We start from the raw sequence: 24868 nt of genomic DNA on the forward strand, positions 1-24868 counted from the left end.
CTCTTGCTCCAAGGTGAAAGGGTACTTGCATTGGTGCTAAGCAGCACATTGTGCGCCTGCAATAGGAAAAGAAAGGAATGTGCCATATTATGATAAGTACGTGCTTTCCTGCCCTTTCCCAGTCACACAGAGCTGTACAGCAAGGACCTGAGATAGTGAAGAGAATACAAGATGCAAACGTTTGAGAAAGATGTTAGGCTAGGGGCTATTTTAGTGTTGCTGCTACTGACTTTTTAGGTCTCGCACCTGCCACGCAGCGAGAAGCGCTGTCGCATTGCGAGACCTATAGTCGTCGACTCTGCTTTCAAGGGCTTGCAAGGGCGACAGGAGATGAGCACGCGCAGGCTGCAACTCGGATCGGATCGGTGAATGCGCGCGTCACATGCTGTGCCCATCTCCTGTCTCCCTTGCAAGCCTCTGCACTTACTATCACTTTCCCTCCCACCTCCGATTCGAGAATGGCTCACCCACCCCACCGCCCATAGCACCCAGATCTGTCCCATCCACAGGGGTCGCAGCTCTCCTTACCTGTGTAAGTCTCGCGTACGTCCGCGTCCTCCTGAGGCTCCGGCTCCCTCTTGGTCCGCCAATAACTCTTTGCCTGCGTGCCCGTCTCTCACTCTAGCAGCCTCCAAGCGCAGGCAGCCGTGCCGCTGATGTCAGCCGTGAGCTCCGCGAGCGAGCTCATCTCGCACAGTGGGCCACTAGAGGGTGCGTGCCAGCAACAACAGCTGAAGGCAGAGCGAGCTCCCGCTGGTTTTTTAATCCCGACGACTGTGTTGACGTATGTTTATTTACAGTTCTTTACCACCTTGGAGTTGATTACTTATCTCGGACGCCCCTCGTCGCTCCCCCACACCCCTCGGTAGGAGCAGGGAGGAGTCAGAGAAGGTGTACAACCAGCATTGTTTGGCACTAACGAGGGGCAGGAGTGCCAGGATGGTTACACCGACCCCACGGCCGCGGCACACAGCTTTGCGTTCCCCCACCGCATAAATGAGACATCCCTGCTGCATAACTTGGCCGACCACTACCCTATTTCCAGTGGGCCTAATAAGGAACTACCATGAGGGTCTGAGCCGTATTGGGGCAGCAAGACATCAAGAAGGCGGGGGGACTCCTGCGAACACGGGGGCAAGGTTTAAAGTAGAAGCAATTCAAATGCAATAGAAACTCATTGTGCCGGTCCATACAGATGGTTTACAAAGGAAAACTCAAGGCAGGCATTAGAAAAGCATCCGACCCCGTCACATTCCAGCGCTATCAAATCCAAAGCGTGCACTTCGGCGCTATAGCCTACAGCTGTTCCATCGTCGCCAAGTATGCTAGTGCATATCACGCTAATCATATATTCCGGCACTGCTTGCGACCTTTTTTCAGGGTTTGTGTCAAACCAGCAATGCAGTACAAAAAATGTACAAACGTTTTTGTTCCATGAACACAGTCCGATACTTAACAGTGTTTACCCCTCCTTTCAACATTACTACGCATTTCAGCACCAAACTTGAATTCATGTTTAGTTCTTTATAACAGCAATACTTTAATATTGTATGGGTGGGGGGTTCCATTCTGATCTATGCCGCGGAGGGGACACCAGGTATCCAGTTCTGGGCTTTTGTTTTTATCTCTGGCTACTTTTTAAAAGTATATATACCCTGTGAGTTGGCTCCTTCACCATAACCTTTAAATATAAACGTTTGTCTTGGTTTAGTGGGCTTCGGCATTGGGGAAAAAGAGAGTCGCTTCTATAGTGTCAGACTAGATGTAACCGAGTGGCAGCTAAGCTCAAAGACGCATTTCGTAAGGGAAGGCTGAGCCCTTTTGATTTGCTAAGTCAAGCAAACTGAAGCGGGTGGTGTTTCTTTGTAACTGTCTTTGGGCGTGTGATTAAGTCGGCTTTCCTGACATGTTTTTGCGCAGTTAAGTGCCTTGAATGTTTTTCTCCGCGCTGTGGTGCTGGGGGCACAGGGCAGTGAGGACCTAGGCCACAGAGTGGGCCTAACTATTAGTGGTTAATAACCGACACAGACACTGACTGCTTGCTAGGGCCGAACACCACGAGCGGTCTCGCACCCGTATATTTATACCCAGGGGCTAACCCACCTCTGAGGTGCATGCGTGCGTGCGTGTAAGGACGAGCCAGGTGGCTCCTTTACTACATTCCTCCAAACTCACAGATCAATAGTCCAAGGCATTCAGTTCGCAGGCATTGTCTCTCAGTCTTTGGCTGGGAGTCGGGTTTGGCCTGAGATGGTACCTCTGGCTCCGTTGATTCTCCGTCACTCCATCACCTTGAGACTGCTCTGCTAGGCCCTGGGCCTCTCTCGGGCTGCCCTCCGTGATGTTATTCCTCCCGGGTTCAGGTCTCGGTGGGGACATCCCCCCTTCCCGCTGGCTTGTCGGCACATTGGTGTCCATCTGATCATTACTCGCATGTTCCTCATCCTCAGATGTTTGGCTGGCTTCTTCGCGTTCTCGGGGACGGGTTGCGATACCATGGTGCCTTGATCGTTTACGATCTCCCACACCTCGGGTTCCTAAGCGGTGTCATACTCCCAGTTGGGATGTCTGTTTTTGAGGACAACCGTGTCACCGACCACCAGGGACCTGGGTTGGGCTCTCCGAGCCCGACTGGCTTTTTCATTGTTTCGTCTTCTCCTATCTTGCGTGGCATTTTGGTCCAGTTCTGGCGGGCACCATGCCGGTACAGTCGGCGCACAGTCCCTTGGCACTTTCTTAAACAGCAGATGTGCCGGGGCACACTGAGTGGTGGAGTGAGGTGTTTGCCGGTATGCGCTCAGGAACTGGGACATACATTCTTCTGCGTCTTCTCCCTTCTCAACTCCAATTTGGAGGGCACGGTTCAAGGTCCTCATAAACCTCTCGACCTCGCCGTTCGCTTGACGCCATTGCGGGGTGACTTTCCTGTGATGTATTCCTCTCGCGGTCAGATATGTTTGGAAGTCTTTTCCTTGAAAAGGTGGACCGTTGTCTGACTTAATTTCCTCGGGCAGGCCCATCATGGCGAAGATCTTTTCCATCGCTTTTTTCACGTGCACGAACGCGGTGGAGGGTACGACCACCACTACTGGAAATCGTGAGTAGGAGTCTATCACCACAAGCGTGTGGCGGCCGTCTGGGAAGGATACAAAGTCTACACTGAGTTTCAACAATGGCACTTGACAGGGGTCCTCAGTGATCACCGGATGAGGGACTGGGTCCTGACCCGCGATGGTACATGAGTGGCAGTTACTTATTTCTTCCTCTACTGCCGAGTCCATGCCGGGAAACCATACCTTGCTGCGCAGCCGTGCTTTTGTCTTTGACACCCCTTGGTGGCCTTGGTGAGCCAGGCGTACTACGTCTTTCTGGAGACTGTATGGGATCACAATTGCTGTGCCACGGAGGACTATCCCATGTGGCCCCACGCTGAGTTCCCTCTGGGCCCTCCACATCTGTTGCCTTGACTGTTGTTCTGTGGCTGTGAGGGCACTGACCCCGTCTAGGAAGTGTTTCCAGTTGCGTTTTGTTAACGTTGTTAACTTATCTTCATCTGTGACCTTTCCAATGGTTTCCAGCGTGAGGGCCGCGGGGCACACCTCCTGCGACAGCATCTTCACAAACTCTTTGGCTTCTTCCATGTCCTCTATCCCTTGGTTGGTGGCAGATGAGCATGGGTGCCTCGAAAGGAAGTCCACCGGGTTGTACTCCCCAGGGCGGTAGATGACCTCAAACCGATAGGTCTGTAGCTGCACGGCCCACCTCTCGATGCGGGTAGGAGCGAGTCTGGCCGTCCCGGCAAACAGTGGCACCAAGGGCTTGTGATCCGTGACAACTTTGAACTCATGACTATATAAAAGTATCGGTGGAAGTGTTGGCACGCCCAATTGATCGCCGAGGCCTCATGTTCGATCTGTGCATACCTCATCTCGGTTGCAGTCAACAGCCGACTGGCATATGCTGTGGGCACCCATTCATGCGCTTCCGTCTCCTGCATGAGGACAGCCCCAAGCCCAACCGGGCCTGCGTCCACAACCACCTCCGTGCATCGGTGTGGCCTGAAGTGAGCCATGACCTTCTCGTCGATCAGTGCGTCCTTGACAGCTGTGAATGCTTCATCTTCCCTCGCAGACCACGTCCACGGTTGTCCCGTCTTGGTCAGCATGCGTAGGGGTTCCGAGAGGGATGCCAAGCCGGGGATGAAACGGCCACAGTACATGGCCATCCCTAAAAAGCTTCTGACCTCCGTTGCCGACGTTGGTTTCGGCGCCGACCTGATTGCCTCTGCCTTTTCCAGGTCCACCTGGAGTCCATCCCTCGAGAATATGTACCCAAAGAATTCCACCGACTCTTTGTAAAAGGAGCACTTGGTCTGGTGTACGGTAAGGCCGTGGTCCGCCAGGCGTTGTAGGGTGTTGCTGAGGTGTACATGATGTTCTTCGAGCGTCTTAGAGAAGACTAGGATGTCGTCGCTCAGATTTATTACTCCTGACAATCCTGACAGAGTCTCTCTAATCGCGTTCTGGAAAACCTCCGCAGCCGATGACACGACGAAGCTTAACCGCTTGTACCTTCGTAGGCCGACGTGCGTAGAGAACGTGGTTGTGTTGCGGCTATCCGGGTGTAGCTCGAGCTAGTGGTACCCGGCATTCAGATCCAGTTTTGAAAACCACTGAGCTCCGGTCAGGTCTGCTACGATGTCGTCCATCGTGGGCGTTAGGTGCCTCTCCCTTCTCACCGCTTTATTGGGTAGCCGCATGTCCACACATAAGCGTATGGCACCAAGCTGTTAGGGTTTCGGTGCGACCACAAGGGGCGAAACCCATGGTGTCGGGCCTGACACCTTTTCTATGACTCTTAATTCCTCGAGCTTCCTCAGCTCCTCCTCCACTTGTGCTCTCAGATGAAATGGCACTCGCCTGTGCCTCAACGCAGTTGGTCTCACTGTGTGGTCCACATGGAGTTTGAATGTCTTTTCTTTCAGGCGGCCGAGTCCTTGAAATAGGGCGGGGAAGTCTTTCAGCATCGCGTCCGCGTGCAGCTCGTGTACTTGTCGTGCAAAGAATACCAGTTGGAGGTCTTCTGCTGTGTGGCAGCTGAGCAGCGTGCCCCGTCTTCCTACGGTCACATGGAATCTTGTCTTCACCTCCTGGTCATTGCAGGCGGCAACCACTTCTATCACTCCTCTCAGGGGAAGCGGGTCGTGGCTATTGTAGGTGTAGATTTTGGCCTTTGATGGCGATAGCGTCGGACGTGGAGACAACTTTTCATACTGGATGCTGCCCATTACATTCACCGATGCCCCCGGGTCAATCAGCGCTTGTACCGGGGAGCCGGCTATGGTGATTTCACACATGGGGGGCGGTCTCCTCCTTGACCCTTCCCATCCGACGAATGACACAAAAAAAACGTCGCCGTCCCCATCTTCTGGGTAAAATGCTGATTGTGCAGTGTCGCTGCAGGGTCCAGGATCTTCCAGCGACAACTGTCGCACAGCATGTGCGGGGCCCCTCATGCTCCCCGCACCTGGGGAGCATGAGGGGCTCCCCATGTGCGGGGAGCATGAGGGGCCCCTCATGCTCCCCGCACCTGGGCGTCGACCGCCGCTGCTACGGCATACTTTGGCGAAATGGTTTGGCTTCCCACAATTCGAGCATATCTTGCCTTTCGCGAAACATCTCCCTCCTGCTGGGTGGTCCATGCCGCAATTTCCACACACTGCGCGTGGCGTTGTCGGGGTATTTTCTCTCTGGGCCGGTGGTCGTTGGCGGATCACGTCCACCTGTTCCTCCTTAATGACTGGGGCCTTTGCCGCCGTTCCTGGACGGTTTAGTGCAGCCTGCATCTCGTCGGCCCTGGCGTTGGAGAGCTCATGCGACCTTGCCAGATCGAGGATCTCATCTAAAGATATCCGAGCTTGCCTAATGATGAGGCGTCTGAGTTGCACTGACCTGCAGCCCTGGATGAGTTGCGCCCGTATCTCTAGTCTTTGGTCTGGCCGTTCACAGGCTGTCGCAAGTTTCCTCAGCCTAGCGTAGAAAGTGTCGATGGATTCCGATTCACCCTGGCGGGCTTGGCGTAGCTTAAACCATTCGTAGTCAGGATTTACTCTCGGGTCAAAATATCGATTTAACGCATCGACTGCCGCGTTGTAGTCATGGGCTTCCCCTCTGTCCGGCAGCGTTTCAAATAGCTCGTAGAGTTCGTCACCTCCATAGCACATCAGCAGTGAGCGTTTCACTCTCCCATCCGTCTCTCTGACTCCTGTAAAGTAGTGGTCGAGTCTTCCTATCCATAAGCGCCATCTTGCCGCCGCCGTGAACGGGTCCGAGAGTTCGCTGAACGGTGGGAGGGGCGCCGCGAGACCATGGCCGGGAGGGGCCGGTGTGGCGGCTGCCGCTGGGTCTGCCGCGTTTGCGCCGACTAGAGGCTGTACAGCACCCTGAGGTCCAGCTTGTTGTGGGGCCTGCTGTACAACTGGCACGGCTGCGGTGCCTGCGTTGCCCGCTGGTTGCACGCTCATGCTGTGTGGGCACGTGGCAGAAGTCTGCTGCGTCGAGATGCGCCTTACTGTGGTGAGGGTAGGTGGGGCTTCTCTGCGGCGTATCCGCGCTGTGGTTGGCGCCGTGTGGCGCGGTTCCTGGGGCCTTCCAGCAACGTGCAGCACCAGTCGTGAGGATGGCGTGTGTAGGCAGCCAGGGCTGGTGGTGCCAGTGATTGCCCACTGTGTGGGCCGCTGAGCACATGCTAGGCCAGTGTGGTGTGTCCTGCAGTGTAACAGGCTCTGGGCCTTGATGTGTATCGGGCTCTGAGGCTTCACTACGAGGTGGGGCACTAGGCCGTGAGCGCTGCTGGCACGTTGCCACCACTTTTCCTGGCGGGGCCTGAATAGAGTGTACCCCCGTGTGGGGGCCGGCAGCTGGTGGGCACTTGCTCCTCCACCTTTTCCCCAGTGTTCGAGCTGTAAATCGTGGGAGCCGATCTCTCCCCCTCCCCCTCCCCCCCTGATGCGCACAGGGCCCAGTTTGTGCCTGCCTGACACGGGGGAGGCGCGGAGGCGGTATTAGTCCCCCCGATGCACCCGGGTCACCCTCCGGTCACGGGCCCGCGCTGCGCAAGCAGCACGCTCGCTCAGGGGTGCAGCCGCGCGATGTTGCGCTCCCGGGGCTACGGGGCTGGCGGGGCCGCTTCCGCATGGGCCACGATCTTCGTCGACAGAGGCGCGAGGGCTCACCTTGGGGCCATGGCCTGGCGCACGTCTTCTGCCGGGTCACTCGGCTGTCACTCTGCTGCCCGCAGGACGAGTGAGCGACAGGGCAGCGGGGTACACACCCGCACTTGCCGGCCTCACGCCGAGGGCTCAAGCGCGACAGGCGCGAGCCCTCCAGGCAGAAGGCGTATGAGGGGATGTGTTTGCGCAGAGGCGAGGCGTGGGATAGGACCCGCCTCGTTGCCAGTGTGGTGCCGGGGGGCACAGGGGCAGTGAGGACCTAGGCCGCAGAGTGGGGCCTAACTATTAGTGGTTAATAACCGACACAGACACTGACTGCTTGCTAGGGCCGAAGACCACGAGCGGTCTCGCGCCCGTTTATTTATACCCAGGGGCTAACCCGCCCCTGAGGTGCATGCGTGCGTGTAAGGACGGGCGGCTCCGTTACTACATCTACCGTGAAAAAATTATTACTCGTTTTCGGGAGAATGATTGCTCCTCAAAAGCCTGGGGGATTGGGCATTGTTGCTGTGGCGTTCATCAAAATCCACCCATGCTTAGCGCCAGAACACTGATGAAAAAAACTATCGACTTGACTAATGCCCTTTCTAAGCAAAAATGACCCTCAGCCAATACCAAGCTGAATGTCTAACAGTCTGTTTAATCGGCAGCCGCCTCTGATCATCCCTTCATGCAGTATGCTAACTGTACTTGTCAAAGTATTGCAGCTCTGACACTGAGATTTCTTCGTCTCCCTAAGGGCCTTGGCCGCTTCCCTCCCTTGTGTTTTGGGCCAGCTGATTTGAACATGCCAGTCTGAAATGGATTGATGAGAATGATGTGTCCGTGAACCTCACACATGCAGGCTAGAGTGGGCGACTTGGAGCTGGGGAACCAGGTTGAGTCTGGCAAGAGGCTCACTCATCCTGTGATCCTGGGCAAACCTCTTAATATTCCCCGGCCTAAAAATGAATGTGTCTGTCTGTAATGCAACTGGTGCGCATATAAAACGTTTTGATGCCTTCGGGTCAGGTTTGCGCTATTTAAAACTGCAAAGAAAAGAGGAGGAGGTAGTTTTGTGGATTTGATTTCAAACCCTCCTCGTTCCACAGCCCCACTGTCGTGGGTATTGTGATATGGAGAGACTGGTACGGAATCAGTCTGCCACGAAAGAGGAGACCGGTAAGCAGAACGGCAGACGAGGCCAGAGAGTACTGACCCAAGCCTATGCCCTGCTTCTGCAGAATGATCGCAGAAGGCAGCTGAGAGGGTTCGGGCAGCAGCAGCACAGATCTGAGTAGATTCTGTTCAGCTACCTCAAGAGGAGCTGCCTCAAATATCAGAAGCAAATGCGCCAGTCCCTGACCTGAAAGAGACTGTTACCTCAAGAGGAAATGCAGCACATTTCGGAAGTTTGTCCTTAAGACTGCAGGCTGAAGAATCAATGCCCCATATCTCCCTTGAGCATACAAAAAAAATGTCTCAGGAGAAAATGGTCCTCATGGGCGAGCCGAGCCATCTTCAGTCCGTGGCCAAGCTGACTTCAAGAAACCGAGGCAGGCATGCTGCCGTGTTGTCCTCACTTGCGAACCTTACATCCTCATGAGAGGCGTTAGTGCCGGGAAATACGTCATTGGAAGGAGAGCAGAGAACACTGCAATCTCTCAGCCAGCGAACTCTTTGATTGGGTGGCGCTGGCGCACCCCCGCTGTGAGCTCAGCACAAACGGCTAGCCGTGTCAGATGCATAATATAAGGACATTCACCGTTTGATACAAACCACGATACACTGAATTATCCCTTGGCGTTTGAATAACGTGTGCTATTCATTCCCGGACAGATCGCTTTTGGACTAGCCTGTTCCTGATGGGGCAAGGGCCCAGGCTCATCTGCATATGTCTGGTTCTGATCTCTGTGGCGTTTTTTGAAAAAAGCCATGGCCTACCATGCCTGCCAAGACTAGTTTAAAGTTGCCCTGTTCTTCTTTTCCAGGAACGCCTTCATAGTCACAAAGAGCCGTGGAGGCCATTACATATAATGGTAAAAGTGAAGTGACTTAGTTGAAAATCCAGAACCGATTGAAATTCACCCTCATGAAATGGGGCCGGTTAACTGTGCCCACTTCACATAGAACATAACCTGTTAGCATGACTCTTCCTCGGGTATCCAATGAGATAGCTCAGTGAGTCAAATACTTCTTGATATTGCTCGTCATTCTCACCTCTCAGAAGTTTACAGCTCTTAGCAATAACCGGCCTACAGCCCCATGCAGGCTGATGACACCTGCAAAAGAGGGAAACCGCCCCTTTATATTAGCCACGAACACCAGGCTGTTCATGGTATTTAATGGCTTTAACTGGCGTCCTAAATAACCTACAACGGCTTCTAGGCCACGTGGCTTTTCACTTGCGCTTCAACTTTCGAGCCCACGCATCCTTCCGTCGTGATGGAACTGTGCACTAATTGGAATCAGATGTTTCCTCTGACCTTTCCTCTGACCCCCTTCAGCACCTTAAATGACCTGCAATCATCAGGAGGGGAAAGCGAATGGAGGCAGCCCTGTGGGCACTGAGGGGTCCTTTCTTGTCAGCCAGTGTACCGTGGCCCTACGAGGACACCCTTACGTCAACAGATAGCGATGTGCAATAAATCTCGCCCCTTACCCTCCCACCACACTGCTGGGTCCCACCAGAGAGAGTGCTTGCAAGAAAGGGAACCGGGGGCTTACAAGATCACCCGTAAAGACCGCACCAATCATACAGGTGGAGGCATCGCCATCATCCATAAAAACACCATCAAAATCACGACCAGCTCCGATGATAATCTTGCAACCCCCGAACATCTCCACTTTCAGATCCACACCGACCCTAGGACCACACTTAGAGGCACCCTCATATACAGGCCTCCTGGTACCCGCAGTCAATTCAGCGACGACATACCAGACTTCGTCAGCCCACATGCCCTCGCTTCCGAGAACTACATTCTTTTAGGAGACTTCAACTACCACCTTGAAAACAAACACGACAGCAACACCACCACCCTTCTGGACAACCTGACCAATCTCGGACTCAATCAACTTGTTGACACCCCCACCCATGTAGCCGGACACACGCTCGACCCTATCGCACATCTCCTTCGATCGCACCACAGCTCTCCACTGGACGGACCACAGCTGTGTTCACTTCAGCTACAAAACCACCCTGACCCACAAGCCCCCAAAACCTATTCCTCGGAGAAACTGGAACAAAATCACCTCCGAACAACTCCTCACATCACTCAACCAAAAGCCTCCCACCCTCTCATTGGACCCAAACCAAGCAGCCACCAATCTCAAGCAATGGATCACCCACAGTGCTAATGAATTGGCACCCCTGAAAAAACACCAGATCAAATCAGCCAGCATAAAGGCTCCCTGGTTCAATGATGACCTTAAAAAATCCAAGAAGCTTTGCCGCACCCTGGAGAAAACATGGAGAAAAAACCCAACCACCGACAACATGTCCACCCTCAAGGCAGCCACCCGCAAACACCACCAACTGATTCGATCCGCCAAGAAATCAGCATTCAAGGATCGTCTCGACAACAACACTCACAACAGCAAGGAACTTTTCAACATCGTCAAAGAATTCACCAACCCCACCGCTGCATCCAACGACATCACTCCCTCCCAAGACCTCTACAATGCGTTATCCTCCTTCTTCTACAACAAAATTGCAGACATCCACAACAGCTTTGAGAATACTCCCAGCGTTCAACCCTCCCCACCCCTCTCAGATCCTACTCCGCCAACTAACAACCTTACCGCCTGGAACCCAATCACCACTGAAGACACCATTCGCCTAATGAACTCCATCCACTCTGACTCGCCAACCGACCCCTGTCCCCACCACATCTTCAACAAAGCAGACTCCATCATTGCACACCATCTCCGTGATGTCATCAACTGCTCGTTCAACTCTGTCACCTTTCCAGAAAGCTGGAAACATGCAGAATTCAGAGCCCTCCTGAAGAAACCCACTGCAGACCCCTCTGAACTTAAAAACTACCGACCCATATCCCCCTCCCATTCCCGGCCAAAGTCATCGAGAAAGCCGTCAACAAACAACTTGCCGCCTTCCTTGAATCCAACAAATCCCTCGATCCATCTCAATCCGGGTTTCGAGCCAAACACAGCACCAAAACCGCCCTCATTGCAGCGACTGACGACATCCGAACACTACTGGACAACGGTGAAACAGTGGCCCTCATTCTACTCGACCTCTCCGCCGCCTTCGACACAGTCTGCCACAGCACCCTTATACAACGCCTCAGCAACATCGGAATACAAGGAAAAGCCTTGGACTGGATCACCTCATTCCTCGCTGGGAGAACTCAAAGAGTCCGACTCCCCCCATTCAACTCTGAAGCCACTGAAGTCATCTGTGGCGTACCACAAGGATCTTCACTCAGTCCCACCCTCTTCAACGTTTATATGAGCCCTTTCTCCTCCATCTCGCGTCAACACAACCTCAACATCATCTCGTACGCCGACGACACCCAGCTAATCCTTTCCCTCACCAAAGACCCTAACACCGCCAAAACCAATCTTCACGAAGGCATGAAAGAAGTAGCCGAATGGATGAAACATAGCCGCCTAAAACTCAACTCCGACAAAACGGAAGTGCTCATCCTAGGATCTTCCCCCTCTGCCTGGGACGACTCTTGGTGGCCCTCCGCTCTGGGCACAGCACCCACACCCACAGACCACGCACGTAACCTTGGCTTCATCCTAGACTCCTCTCTCTCGATGTCCAGACAAGTCAACGTAGTCTCATCCTCCTGCTTCAACGTACTTCGCATTCTCAAAAAGATCTTCCGTTGGATCCCCCTCGAGACAAGAAAGACTGTCACCCACGCACTGGTCACGAGTCGACTGGATTATGGTAACACACTATAGCCGGAATCTCAGCAAAATTACAGAAAAAACTCCAACGCATCCAAAACGCATCAGCGAGACTCATATTAGACATCCCTCGCCAAGATCACATCACCGGACACCTAAAAGACCTCCACTGGCTTCCCGTCAACAAAAGAATTACATTCCGCCTTCTCACCCACGCACACAAGGCCCTCTACAATCTAGGACCCGAATGCCTCAACACTCGACTGTCCTTCTACAAGCCCACCCGCCAACTAAGATCGTCCAATCAAGCCCTCGCCGCTGTCCCACGCATCCGAAAATCCACCATGGGTGGCAGATCCTTCTCCTTCCTTGCTGCCAAGACCTGGAACTCACTCCCCACCCATCTCCGCCTTACTCAAAACCACATCTCCTTCAGAAAAGAACTTAAAACCTGGATATTCGACAAATAATGAACCCCTTACCCAAGCGCCTTGAGACCCTCTGGGTGAGCAGCGCGCTATACCAATACCCGAACTTGAACTTGAACTTGAACCATTCAACCACGCAGATCTGAATTCGAAAAGGAGGCGTCCCTCAACAAAGTCTAACTAGACGCTCACGGTCTAAAAAGGTAATTTTATTTATTTCTCTCAGCGCCTTTTTTGAGCCGGTACAGCGCACCTTTAAATAATACTAACTTCTGTTGCTTTATACTGCGCTTGTGACTACAGATACCAAGATTCTCAAGTCCATGCATGACCATCTGCTCCTGTTCAGGTTTTTACTTTGCTTTGTGGAGCTTGTGATCCTTGTTTTGTAGTGAGATAAATTAGACTAAACGCACAGGAATGGAAAACAAGTTTAAGCTATTTGCATTGTAAATTACAATGCCTTTTATTTATGTTTTTGAAAAAAGAAAACAAAAATAAAAGGCATTGTCATTTGCAATGCCAATAGCTCAAACTTGCGTCAATGAGAGACCTATTGCATTATAAATGTTTGTTCATTATCCTTATCAATCAGACTGCATTGAGGAGTCCCTCAGAATTATTGTCTATGGCCAGGGAGTGTTTTGTAGGAGAGATCTTGCATTGGTGGCTATTTGGGGCTGCATTTTGGGGGGTAGCCATAGGGTGTTCTACCAATAATTTAATCATAAATTCGGCCGGTCTGAGCGGGGTGACACTTTCCTTTCAATACAAAGATGAGGTCTGGATATGTTGCTTTTGAAATGTATCATTTGATTGATATATAATTATCCTTCTAAGGTGTCTTGGAAGTAGAATTGTGCTATGGGGAAGTTGGTGTGATGCTTGTTCTTAGGGAGGACATCTGAGAATGTTATAGATTGGATTTCATTCTGATATATATCAACTCTTATGCACACTAGGTTTATTTGTCTTTGTAGGTAACAAATTGCAACCCTGTATAGGATATCATTATTTGTAGCTTTGAGATTGTTTACAAGGACAAGGTTTGGAAAATAACTCTTTCTAGAGCATTTCCATCTAAAAGTATTTTCATATTCCTCCATGCTGCCTCTTGCAGCATACATATCTTCTTCCTTCCTCTTTATGTCTCTGTTCAGCTTTAAATAGCATCCCCAGGGCAGTTCATTAGTAGTTTGGTGGTGAAGGCATTTTAGGTGCTGTTGGTAGTCTTTGCACATGTAGCTCTTCATAGTATGGCAGACCTTCTGGTGTAGATAATGCTGTGTATGGCGATGTCATTCCTGCAGGCTGTCCCACGGTGTTCCCAAAAGGCGCTGGGTAGTTGTGCTGCACCACAAGTCCTGGCTGCCAAAACAAGACATTGTAATCAATGTATATTCATATTGTTAGTGCCATCATTAGCAGCATTACACAGTCATCAACTCGTTAGGGTCGTGGCCCCAACACCAAAATGCTTTGCATAGCCACCATGTACTGCAATGAATTCTCAAAAATTGATCTTGAATTCTTAAATCCATGTCCAGTTGTACAGTGTACAATTTAGGAATGTTGAAAGGACTCTGCATGGTTGTAATTTGGAATTCACAACCATATTCAAGTAATAATTCAGGGGTCTGCTGCTACTATTGCACATTTGCAGGAGTACTGTGGAATTATTTGGGAATTGCTGATATTTGTATTTATTTACACACTTTCAAAGGGTTTACATATGCAGATGTAGATTACAAATATCTTTAAGATTCAGCTTTAAGTATTCCTTCACCCCTGCCCAGTCTCTCACAAAATCCAACACAATTCCCACTTCCTCTGCTGGCAGAGAGGAGAAGAATGCTTGGAGGTAGTCAGTGGAACCAGGCAGAGAGGAGAGCTCGACCCAAACACCCTTAACTTGAATTTGCCATTGGGCGAATCATCAGTGGCGGAGCATAGGGAGGATTGAGTACTCACCCATTCTCTTGAAGACCTGGACAGCTTACAGTTTTGCTAGGCTGGTGGAGGCAGGAGAGTAACTCAGCTGAAAGTATTTTCCGCAAACATTTAGGTCTAGCACTAGCCGAGAGCTTTTGATTTTAGTGAAATTTAATATAACAAACACATAGACAAGATGCTGAACAGCGCTAAACATAGCACAACACACTAAAGCAACAACATCAAAAACTCAACCTACTGCTTCAGCAACACAACAAACAACAAAAAGAGCACAACACAAAAAACATAATACAAAATTCATCAAAATAATTCTTCAACACAGGAAAACAACATGTAAACACAATACAACATTCAAACAGAAGTCACCAACACCAAACAGCAACACAAGAACACAACACATCAACACAACGATATGGAGACCAACAAATAAATAAACAGAAACACCTAACAGTGCACAAAATCTAAACAACACACTAAAATTCCAACAAAATACAACAACACAACCAAACTGCTGTGTTAAGGTATTGTGTTACACTCCATTAATGTATTGCTCTTTTTGTTGAATCATGTTTTGTTGTTTTTTGTGCATTTTGAGTCGTGTTTTCACACCAGGAAATGCAAGCAATCATTGGCTGTCATGACTCACACTATTTAATTCTGAGCCTGCAAGGGCTTTCTAGGAGAGGCATCAGTGGTGTGGTATGCAACTTCAGAGACATTTTAAAGCATAGGCAAAGAGGGTAATTGCCCATTGCCCTCAACTACTAAGGAGGACCTGTGAAGGTAAACTATGTCACTTATTTCTCCATGACAACCTCTTTCACTCTCTCCACCTTGGTTTACCTCTGACGCTGATCTCTCTCTACACAGTGCCATCTTAAGGATTTTGGGGCACTGGCAAGACAGGTTTCAACTGTTTTTGTGTGATCCTGTTTCTCAAGTTGGAACATATATTCAGCATCGTTTGTCATCATGCAAACTTAAAATAGTGGGAAATGTGCAATAAAATTCAGTCGTATTGCGCAGGACCCCCAAAATAATTAAGATGTTCAGATTTACAAACATATGACGGATCCTTAAAGTGATTGCACAAGTGGGAGGATGCTCTGTGGTGTTTGGACAAAATATTGAGTTTTAAATATTAGGAGAGAGATATACCAGAAAAAAATGTATTGTGATACAAAAATATCATGATGCAAAAATATTGTTGGCAAGAATATCATTATATTAGGTAAGTAATATCGTTGTTATGAATTTCGTTTTATTAAATAGTGTTTTCAACAATGTAGTTGTAAAAAAATCGTTTTCAAATGATTTTGATATGTTTTAGTTCATATATTAATTTTATGTGTTGTATTGTTTGCATAATTGTTATAACGTTTTTAAAATATAGTTTGCAATTTTAAGGGATTTCGATTTTTCAATTCAATTGCAAATAGTATTTACAGCTTTGTAGAGGATTTTGTAGGGGATAGGGTGAGAAGTTAATTAAGTAATAATTAAATATTTATTAATTAATACTTGTTAAGTATGTTTGTGATTGATATTAATTATGTACATTATGCAATACTGATTTATATTAGTTTTATTTTAGGTGCAGGGTGCTAGGTTTGTAAGGATATTGGGTGGGACATTAATTAAGAAATACATTAATTATAAACAGTTATTCATTTATATGAATATATTAATATTGTATTCATTATATGCATTGTGTAATTTATTTATTTATTTATTTATTTATTTATTTATTTATATAGCGCCTGAATCGACCCCTGAAGGGGTATCTCTGCGCTTCGGACGGGAGCATGAGTGTAGTGCTACTACAGCTGAATCAGAGACAAAAAAGAATGGTCTTGAGCAACTTCCCAAATTTTAGGTGGTCAGGACATTGGGTGAAGTGCAGGGGGAGCTTGTTCCAGTAGCAGGGGCTAAGATGGGAAATGACCTTTCCCCTAGTCATGCCCTCCTAACTCGGGGAACCTCAAGGAGATGGTTGGTGCTCGAGCGGAGAGACCTGGAAGGAAGGTAGGGTGTAAATTTGCCCGAGAGATGGGTGGCGCCTTATGGATGGTACAGCAACATTTTAATTTTACCCGTTGGCGTATTGGAAGCCAGTGAAGCTGCATGAGAAAAGGGCGGGAAGCAGTCCTAGGGGGTGCGTTAAGGACTACTCACGCCTACGTATTCTGGACTACCTGCAGTCTGCTGAGCAAAGTCTCATTAGCAGAGATCAGCAGACCGTTGCAGTAGTCCAGACGGCTTAATATAAGTGCCTGAGTCAGAGTCTTCCGAGTTAAATGATTATATATTTTAGTTATAGTTTAGGTACAGACTGCTGGAGTTGTAGGGATATAGGTTGGAAAGCTAATTAATAGTGAACAATTAATGTATTATTAATTATTTCATTGATTATTAATTATGTACATTACCTAACACTGATTTATTTTAGTTATATTATAGTTGCCAGTTGCTAGGTTTGTAGGTGTATAGGATGGGAACTTAATTAAGTAATATTTATTTAACTATTACTTTTTCATGTAAAGTTAATTATTTAATTGAGTAATCATTATGTATATTGTATAATAATTATATATTTTAGCGATAATTTAGATGTGGCCTGCTGGGTTTGTAGAGGTATAGGGTGATAAATGTAAAAAGTATAAATAATTCACACTGGATTGTTAATTATTTAATTGATTAATAATTATGTAAATTGTGTGTGATACATATTTATTTTAGTTCTATTTTAGGTGTGGGCTGCTAGGTTTGTAGAGGTATAGAGTGGAAAGATTGGAAGTAATAATACTATTACAATTATTTTTAAGTTTTTAATTGATAATAATTAACAAAATGTTTATTAATTAGGTAAATTGCTTACTTTGTTTTAATATATATATTTATATATATATATATTCACAGAAAAAACCATAGGTTATAGTGTATATATAGTTAGGAATTTGCATTTACAAAACCTTGAAAATTCAATGAAAAAACCATTGGTTTTAGGCCATATATAGTTAGGGATTTGCATTTACAAAACCTTATTTTACTCGCATAAAACCATTGAAATTCCATATATAGTTATAAGCGCTAACTATATATCGCGCACCCGCAATCCACTGCTGATGATGTCACATATTACATCATTCATGAAATGGTTAGTGACATCACTGATGACATCACTGATGACATCTCAAATGACATCACTGATGACATCACTGATTACAACATCCAGTGACTGTATGTTTCTGTAAAGTTAAAATATGTTTTACATATTGAAGAATGAGTGGATATATAAGTGTCTGGATGAAGGATTTACTAGGTGCATGACTGACTGATTGAGTGAGTGATTAAATGTGTCTCACTGAGTGCATGGGTTAGTGACTAAACTGTTTTAATTTGTGCATCATTATATCTGTTGTTCTACAAACTGCTGCATATGTTGATCAGTAGCTATATGAGTAACTGTATGGGTTATTGATTGGTTGTCCAAGTATTTGTATGGGAAACTGAGTGTGTGTGTATGGGTGGCTGGGAGGTGTGTGACTCTGTACATAGATGTGTGAGTAGTTGATTCACTATATGTATAGATTCAAAAGTGCATGTGCAAACAGCTGTATGGGCGGTTGACTGTGCATGAGTGTATTAGTGAGTGAATGGATATCTCAGTGCTACATGTCAAATTAAGTACATATGTAAAACACAGTACATGTGAGAGTTGACATCTATAAATAACTGTGCATAAGAGCCAGTGAATGTGTGAGTGGCTGTATGGATCATTGTGAACATGTATCAGAGATTGTATAAGAGAGTAAAGTAAATATGTGTTAGTATATGTTTGAATAAGTAAGGTGTGTATAACTGTATAGTTGAGAAAATGGAGGTGTGATTGATTTTTGGCATAACTGACTAGGTGTGTGAGTAACTCCATGGATGAGTGACAGTCTGTGACTGTCTGTTTACACTGATTGTATCTAAGGTTATATTAGAGTCTGAAGAGGTTCATGGTATTATCACATGAATGATATCATCAGTGATGTTATCAGTCATGTCAAATGAGATGTTTTCAGTGATGTCATCAGTGATGTCATTTGAGATGTCATCAGTGATGTCATCAGTGATGTCACTAACCATGTCATGAATGATGTAATATGTGACATCATCAGCAGTGGATTGCGGGTGCGCGATATATAGTTAGCGCTTATAACTATATATGGAATTTCAATGGTTTTATGCGAGTAAAATAAGGTTTTGTAAATGCAAATCCCTAACTATATATGGCCTAAAACCAATGGTTTTTTCATTGAATTTTCAAGGTTTTGTAAATGCAAATTCCTAACTATATATCCACTATAACCTATGGTTTTTTCTGTGAATTTCATTGGTTTTTTAATAGCAAATATGAAAAGCTTTAAAATGTCAAGTACGTGATAGATAAAAACATTTTCGTATTTATGCACGCTGATGTGCTTTGAACGCTGCACCCCCCCCCCCTCCCCTCTTTTGTCTTAGTAGTACTCTCTCTTTGCAGATACTGAAGGGTAGTTAACGCAGGCCTTTACCCCCGTTGTAATCCGTTGTGCCTGCTTGTCTCTCCATTTGATTGATTGTTGTCCAAGCATTTACTGTTTTAGAATTGGTTCTCTTTGGATCATTCTCTATTTACAAACAAGCACAAAGTCGCAATACTCTGTTTAGTCTTTGCAGATAGTGAAAAATCGTGTAAAAAAATAAAAGTAATCGAGCAAAATCAGTAGGCCACTAATTGGATCTCTTTTTGACCTCGCTAAAATAGAAATATTAGGAACAACCCTTCATGAGAAATACGAAAATAGTGAGATGAACTGAGCTCCACACCATGAGGGCTGCAAGACAGCTCGGCTCCATCACCCATCCCGCACAAAATAACGACAAACCCTATGCAAATATTAAAAATATAGACAACACACCAGCAAAGAAACAGGGTAAAACATTTTATTAAAAAACTATTTACATAACGTTGGTTTATAAGATGATGTCAGTAGTGGACCGATGTGTGAATAGGTCGAAAGCAGCACAAGGCTCCAAGATCCGGATGGCAAGCTCCTGGATGTTGGGTGCCATAGTTCAGAGTTCTGAGTTTGAGCCTTTTTCAATGCCTGTGCTTTGTTGAATCAAAATGGCGGCTTGACACAAAGCTGACACAAGCGTTGCTACTGATGCTATGCAGACCAAAACTGGTTTTCAGTTTGTACATTTTTCTAGATTTTTCAATCCAAGTTTGGTTGACTTTGTAGAACGATGGCTTCAAATTTTCAACATACGGTGTGGTGGCGCTGACTGGGAGGGGGCGCTTCGCTCCTGCCCCCTCCCCAAGTAAGATTTTCATACGTGAAAGTACGTTAATGGTTTTGGTCCCTGAGTTGCTTCGATGTCACTGCCATTCTCAAATGGCATAAGTTCTGGATGTTGGGTGCCATAGTTAAGAGTTCTGAGCAGCGCTTGTAACACTGTCTGAAGCTTATTTCCACCTACTGCAGCTTCACTATTCTCAAAGTAAGTGAGTGTCGTTTGTGGACCTGACTGCATTAGAAAACAATGTGATATGTTACCTTCCTAAACAGCTTGACGGAGGCCCCTGAGGGGCGGTGTGATGGCCATGGACTCGGAGAAGACGCTTGGCTCCGACACCCTCCCCAAGTCTTATAGCACTGGTGTAGCCTGAGATCGCCCCCGACATAGGCGGCCGGCTCCCGGGGTCCGGCGGAACTTTTTGCCTTTTGATGACTCTTCAATTCTGAACCTTGTCCCATCCAGCTGAGTTGCGCCCACTCTTGCGGCTACAGCGTCTTGCCCACCATCCAGCTGAATTGCGCCCACTCTTGCGGTGCAGCGATAGGCGGCTGCCACAGGACTCTCAAAATGGCGGCCGGCTCTTCGGTTTTGGGCCTGGTCCACTAAAATGGCCCTGGGACACCTTTGAACTCGGACGCTTCCCTGATGGGGCTTGGGTCCCATTCTCGAAAAGCGTCCCCTCAGCCGTGAGGATTCTCCAAAAGTCTTGGGGGCCTCCGACTCCCGCAGGCTTCTGGTGGGGAGCGGCTGCCATGATTGCTCGTGGAATGGCCACGACGGAGCTACGAGATGGTAGTGGTCTCATGCTGACGCCAGCTTTAGTCTGAAACATCCAGAAACACTGTAGACTACCAATTCGATCAGTTCCGGTAGCGCCCCAACATGACCCGGAAGAGAAGAACTTGCCCTCCCCTCTTTGACTGATGGTTCTTGTTGCCTGTCCCCTCTGTTGTCATTTAACAGAACTTTTTGGACTGCTGAAAGGGGTTGTCTTCCGAACGCTGGTTGGTGGAGACATTTTGACTATATTCTTGACCTACGTTGTCGCGTAATGCGTTATATGACACGCCGCGTTACCGCACCCGGAAGTGATCCGAGGCGCGGCGCGCAGCGCGTAACGTAAGCATAACAGGTCATGTGACTTGTTAATAAAACTTTTCATTGGTTCATTTTACTTTTGTTAATTTAATGATTAAAAGCTTGGTCATATGACCTAAAAATTACGCTTTTTATTGTTTTCGAACAATATTTTTTTTTCAAACATATGTTATAATATTCCAGGCTAATGTACTTTCCCGGAAAATTTACAACTGTCTTGTAAGTAAAATATATTCCTTTTTCGAGAAAAAGGGCGTTTCTTCCTTCCATGACGGAGCCGTTGAGTAAAAGAGATTCGGCCTGCTGTCTTAGTCGCCGATACGCCTGATTATCAGATTCTTATCGATCACTTTATATTGCAGACATGAAAAACACAACTGCCCTTAAGCATTTATCTTTACTGCGTTCCTACATATTATACCTTTTCTCCGTCATGTAATTGGACTGCTTTATTTCACTTGCCTTTACTGATTCGAAAACAGTGACTAAAAGTAAAAACTTTACCAATGTAAATACTACTACCGTGTTTTGTTTTAAAAACCTTTATTGTGAAAATGTCAGTATACAAATACGGGCCTATAACCACGTGGGCCGGCCACGGAGCAAACTGAAATCGTATATGATGAGGAGACATTTACACTGTAGAAGAACGTAACGAGCGGGCCATTAGGTTGCAAGAACAAAGGTGCCTAACAGTTGCGGAATCGGTGGACGTACATTTTGTAATTAAAATACGACAGGGCCACTTACAATAACATTTTCTAGATATACATTTGCGGGCAAGGAGTTACGAGTCCCATTTATACCGGCGCCATTTTGGGCGAGGCCGGGCAGGTCCAAGATATAGTCAAAATGTCTCCACCAAACATCGGCCAGACCAGAACCCCTTTCGGCCCTTTATGCTACAAGATGGTGTCTTCCATTCAGAAAATATTGTTGGCAGCATTTTGAAAGGAAACAGAAACAGCCGTTCTCCTAGTGAGTTTCACATTGTTACATTTAGGAAGAATGTTGAAGAGTAGTATGTGGAAAATCTGAAGCCATTTTTCTACAAACTCTCAATGAGACTTGGATGGAAAAGAAAAACCTGAAGAATGTACAAACTGAAAACCAATTTTTGTCTGTATAGCATCAACAGTAACGCTTGAGTCAGCTTTGTGTCAAGCCGCCATTTTCATTCAATCAATAGCGTCCCCCTGCACACATTCAGGGACCTGGTCGTGTCTTCAGATGAAACGGATTGTAGGAAAAGAAGCAGAAAGGAAAAGGAAAAAAGTTCCGCCGGACCTCAGGAGCCGGCCGCCTATGTCATGTGCCACCTTTGGCCACACCAGGGCAATAGTGAAGCTGCAGCAGGTGCAAATAAGCTTCAGACAGTCTTACAAGCACTGCTCAGAACTCTCAACTGAGGCACTCAACATCCAGGACTTGCCATTCGGATCTTGGCGCCTTGTGCTGGTTCCGACCTATTCACACATCGGTCCACTACTGACATCACCTCATAAGCCAACGGGGCACCCCACGCCGACTTTCGGCGCAGCATTGTAGGATGGCCACACCAGTGCGGCAACTTGCTGGACACAACATCGGGCCATCCAGATCTCGGCGCGTTCGACTCACTGTACCGCAAGAGTAACTGCAACTCAGCTGGACACGCCATCTTTCGGCGCAGCATTGTAGGATGGCCACACCAGTGCGGCAATTTGCTGGACACCACCTCGGTGCCATCCGGATCTCGGCGCGTTCGAGTCACTGTACCGCAACAGTGACCGCAACTCAGCTGGACACGCCGTCTTTCGGCGCAGCATTGTAGGATGGCCACACCAGTGCGGCAATTTGCTGGACACCACCTCGGTGCCATCCGGATCTCGGCGCGTTCGAGTCACTGTACCGCAAGAGCGGGAGAAACTCAGCTGGACACGCCGTCTTTCGGCGCAGCATTGTAGGATAGCCACACCAGTGCAGCAACTTGCTGGACACCACCTCGGTGCCATCCGGATCTCGGCGCGTTGTGCTGCCTTCGGCCTATTCGCACATCGGTCCGCTACTGACGCCGCCTCACGTGCCAACGGATTTTCTACGCTTTTTGTAGCCCTATGCCGCATAACAGGTCATGTGACTTGTTTATAAAACTTTTCATTGGTTCATTTTACTTTTGGTTTCCTAAAGATGGAAGGCTTGGTCATATGACCTAAAAATAACACTTTTCATTGGTTTAGAACATTTTTTTTTCCCAAACGATGAAAGCCCCACCTTGTTTCTGGATCATTCAGACTGAAGCTGGCGTCAGCATGAGAGCACCACCATCTCGTGGCTCAGTCGTGGTCATTCCGCGAGCAATCATGGCAGCCGCTCCCCACCGGAAGCCTGCGGGAGTCGGGGCGCCCCCAAGACTTTTGTAGAATCTTCACGGCTGAGGGGACGCTTTTCGAGAATGGAGCCCAAGCCCTAGCAGGCAAGCGTCCGAGTTCCAAGGTGTCCCAGGGCCATTTCAGTGGACCAGGCCCAAAACCGAGGAGCCGTCCGCCATTTTAAGAGCCATGTGGCAGCCGCCTATCGCTGCACTGCAAGAGTGGGAGCAACTGAACAACATGGTGAGCGAGACGCTGTAGCCGCAAGAGCGGGCGCAACTCAGCTAGATGGCCGCCACCTGGGGAGGCCCGTTCACGCCGCATCCCCCACGCCCCCCCCCCCCCCCCCCCGGGGCGCCGCACGCCAATTTTCGGAGCAGCATTGTAGGATACCAAAACCAGTGCGGCAGTTTACTGGACATCACCTGGGTGCCTGTCGTACATGTTGTGTCAGCCATGGGACACTGGACACAGTCCCATCAACATCTCAACGCGTTCTGCTGCCTTGGGACTATTCGCACAACAGACCGCTACTGACGAGGCCTCCCCCCGCACCACCCGGGACGCCCCACGCTGTTTTTCTGTGCTGCATTGTAGGATCCCAAAACCAGTGCGGCACCCAGGCGACATCACCTGGGTGCCGTCCAGAACTCTGCACGTTGTGCTGCCTTGGGACTATTCGCACAAAAGACAGCTTCTAACCATTGTTGCTTTTTGAGTTGAAAAATGTTTAAATGTTTTTAGTTTTTGTTCCGTTCATTATAGTTAAAAGTTAATAAAGTTTTATAATCTTACTTTGTCGGAGTGTTATCTATTTTTTTAAAAACGGGTGAATAGGGCCTTGAATCGGGTTATTGTCATGTGTGGGCTTTGGAAGTGTGCTGCTGCAGGATCGGACATTTCAAACTCAAATGCACGTTCTTTTTCTTACCTTTCCGAAGCATGGAGCGCAATAGCAGGCAGAGAAAGGGTGATGCAAGTGTTGAACACTGCCTGGCCTGGCAAGTTGCTGGCAGTGCCCCCCCCCGCCCGCTCCTGAAAGAGGACACACACACACCGCCGCCCCGAGTACTTCACAAATCTTTAAAAGACCATGCGCTTGTTCATGAGGCTTAAATGGTTTATCACCTCTTCTAGAACCCCTGCATCGACCCTCTGACGTTTCCTGGAAAAATTACCATGTAACACAATACCAAGCCCTGTCAGCTGAAACCCCCAAGGAATCGTGGGGCATATTATCAAGGGGGTTTATCTCCGCTTTTTTGGCTTTAAAAGCCATGAAAGCGGAGATAAAATTATCTCCCTATTACCAAGCTGTCGCTAACACCAGTTAGTGACAGCTCAAAGGAGATAGCGACCATCTTGGGCCCCGCTTTGCATGTCAGTGATACTTATCACTAATGACATGCAAAGTGGCGTTCCAAGATGTTAGCGACTGCAAACAGTCCCTAACATCGCTATCTCCTATTACCAACTTTTGGAGATATTCGCGCTAAGCGCGAATATCTCCAAAATCTAACACCTGCCCTGAGCAGTTCTTAGCCATGTTATCCAATGGGAGGTGGATAACATGGCTAAGAGCATTTGCTCGATAATACATGAATATCGCTGAC

The 24868-nt window shown here is 47.9% G+C and overlaps 1 protein-coding gene across 2 annotated transcripts in view; it reads right to left on the bottom strand.

The window, feature by feature from the left end:
* Window positions 1-13466: 13466 nt before the first annotated feature.
* Window positions 13467-24868, bottom strand: part of LOC147735024 (membrane-spanning 4-domains subfamily A member 4A-like) — a 246371-nt gene continuing 234969 nt past the window's right edge. For both annotated transcript variants that reach the window (XM_086953112.1, XM_086953111.1), the window contains one exon: window positions 13467-13887. In XM_086953112.1, the coding sequence (XP_086809238.1) occupies window positions 13708-13887 (180 nt within the window). In that variant the 3' untranslated portion in view covers window positions 13467-13707. The remainder of the gene's footprint in view (window positions 13888-24868) is intronic.

Source organism: Lissotriton vulgaris, chromosome 1_2 (genome assembly GCF_964263255.1).
Source record: "Lissotriton vulgaris chromosome 1_2, aLisVul1.2, whole genome shotgun sequence".
Classification (NCBI taxonomy): domain Eukaryota; kingdom Metazoa; phylum Chordata; class Amphibia; order Caudata; family Salamandridae; genus Lissotriton; species Lissotriton vulgaris.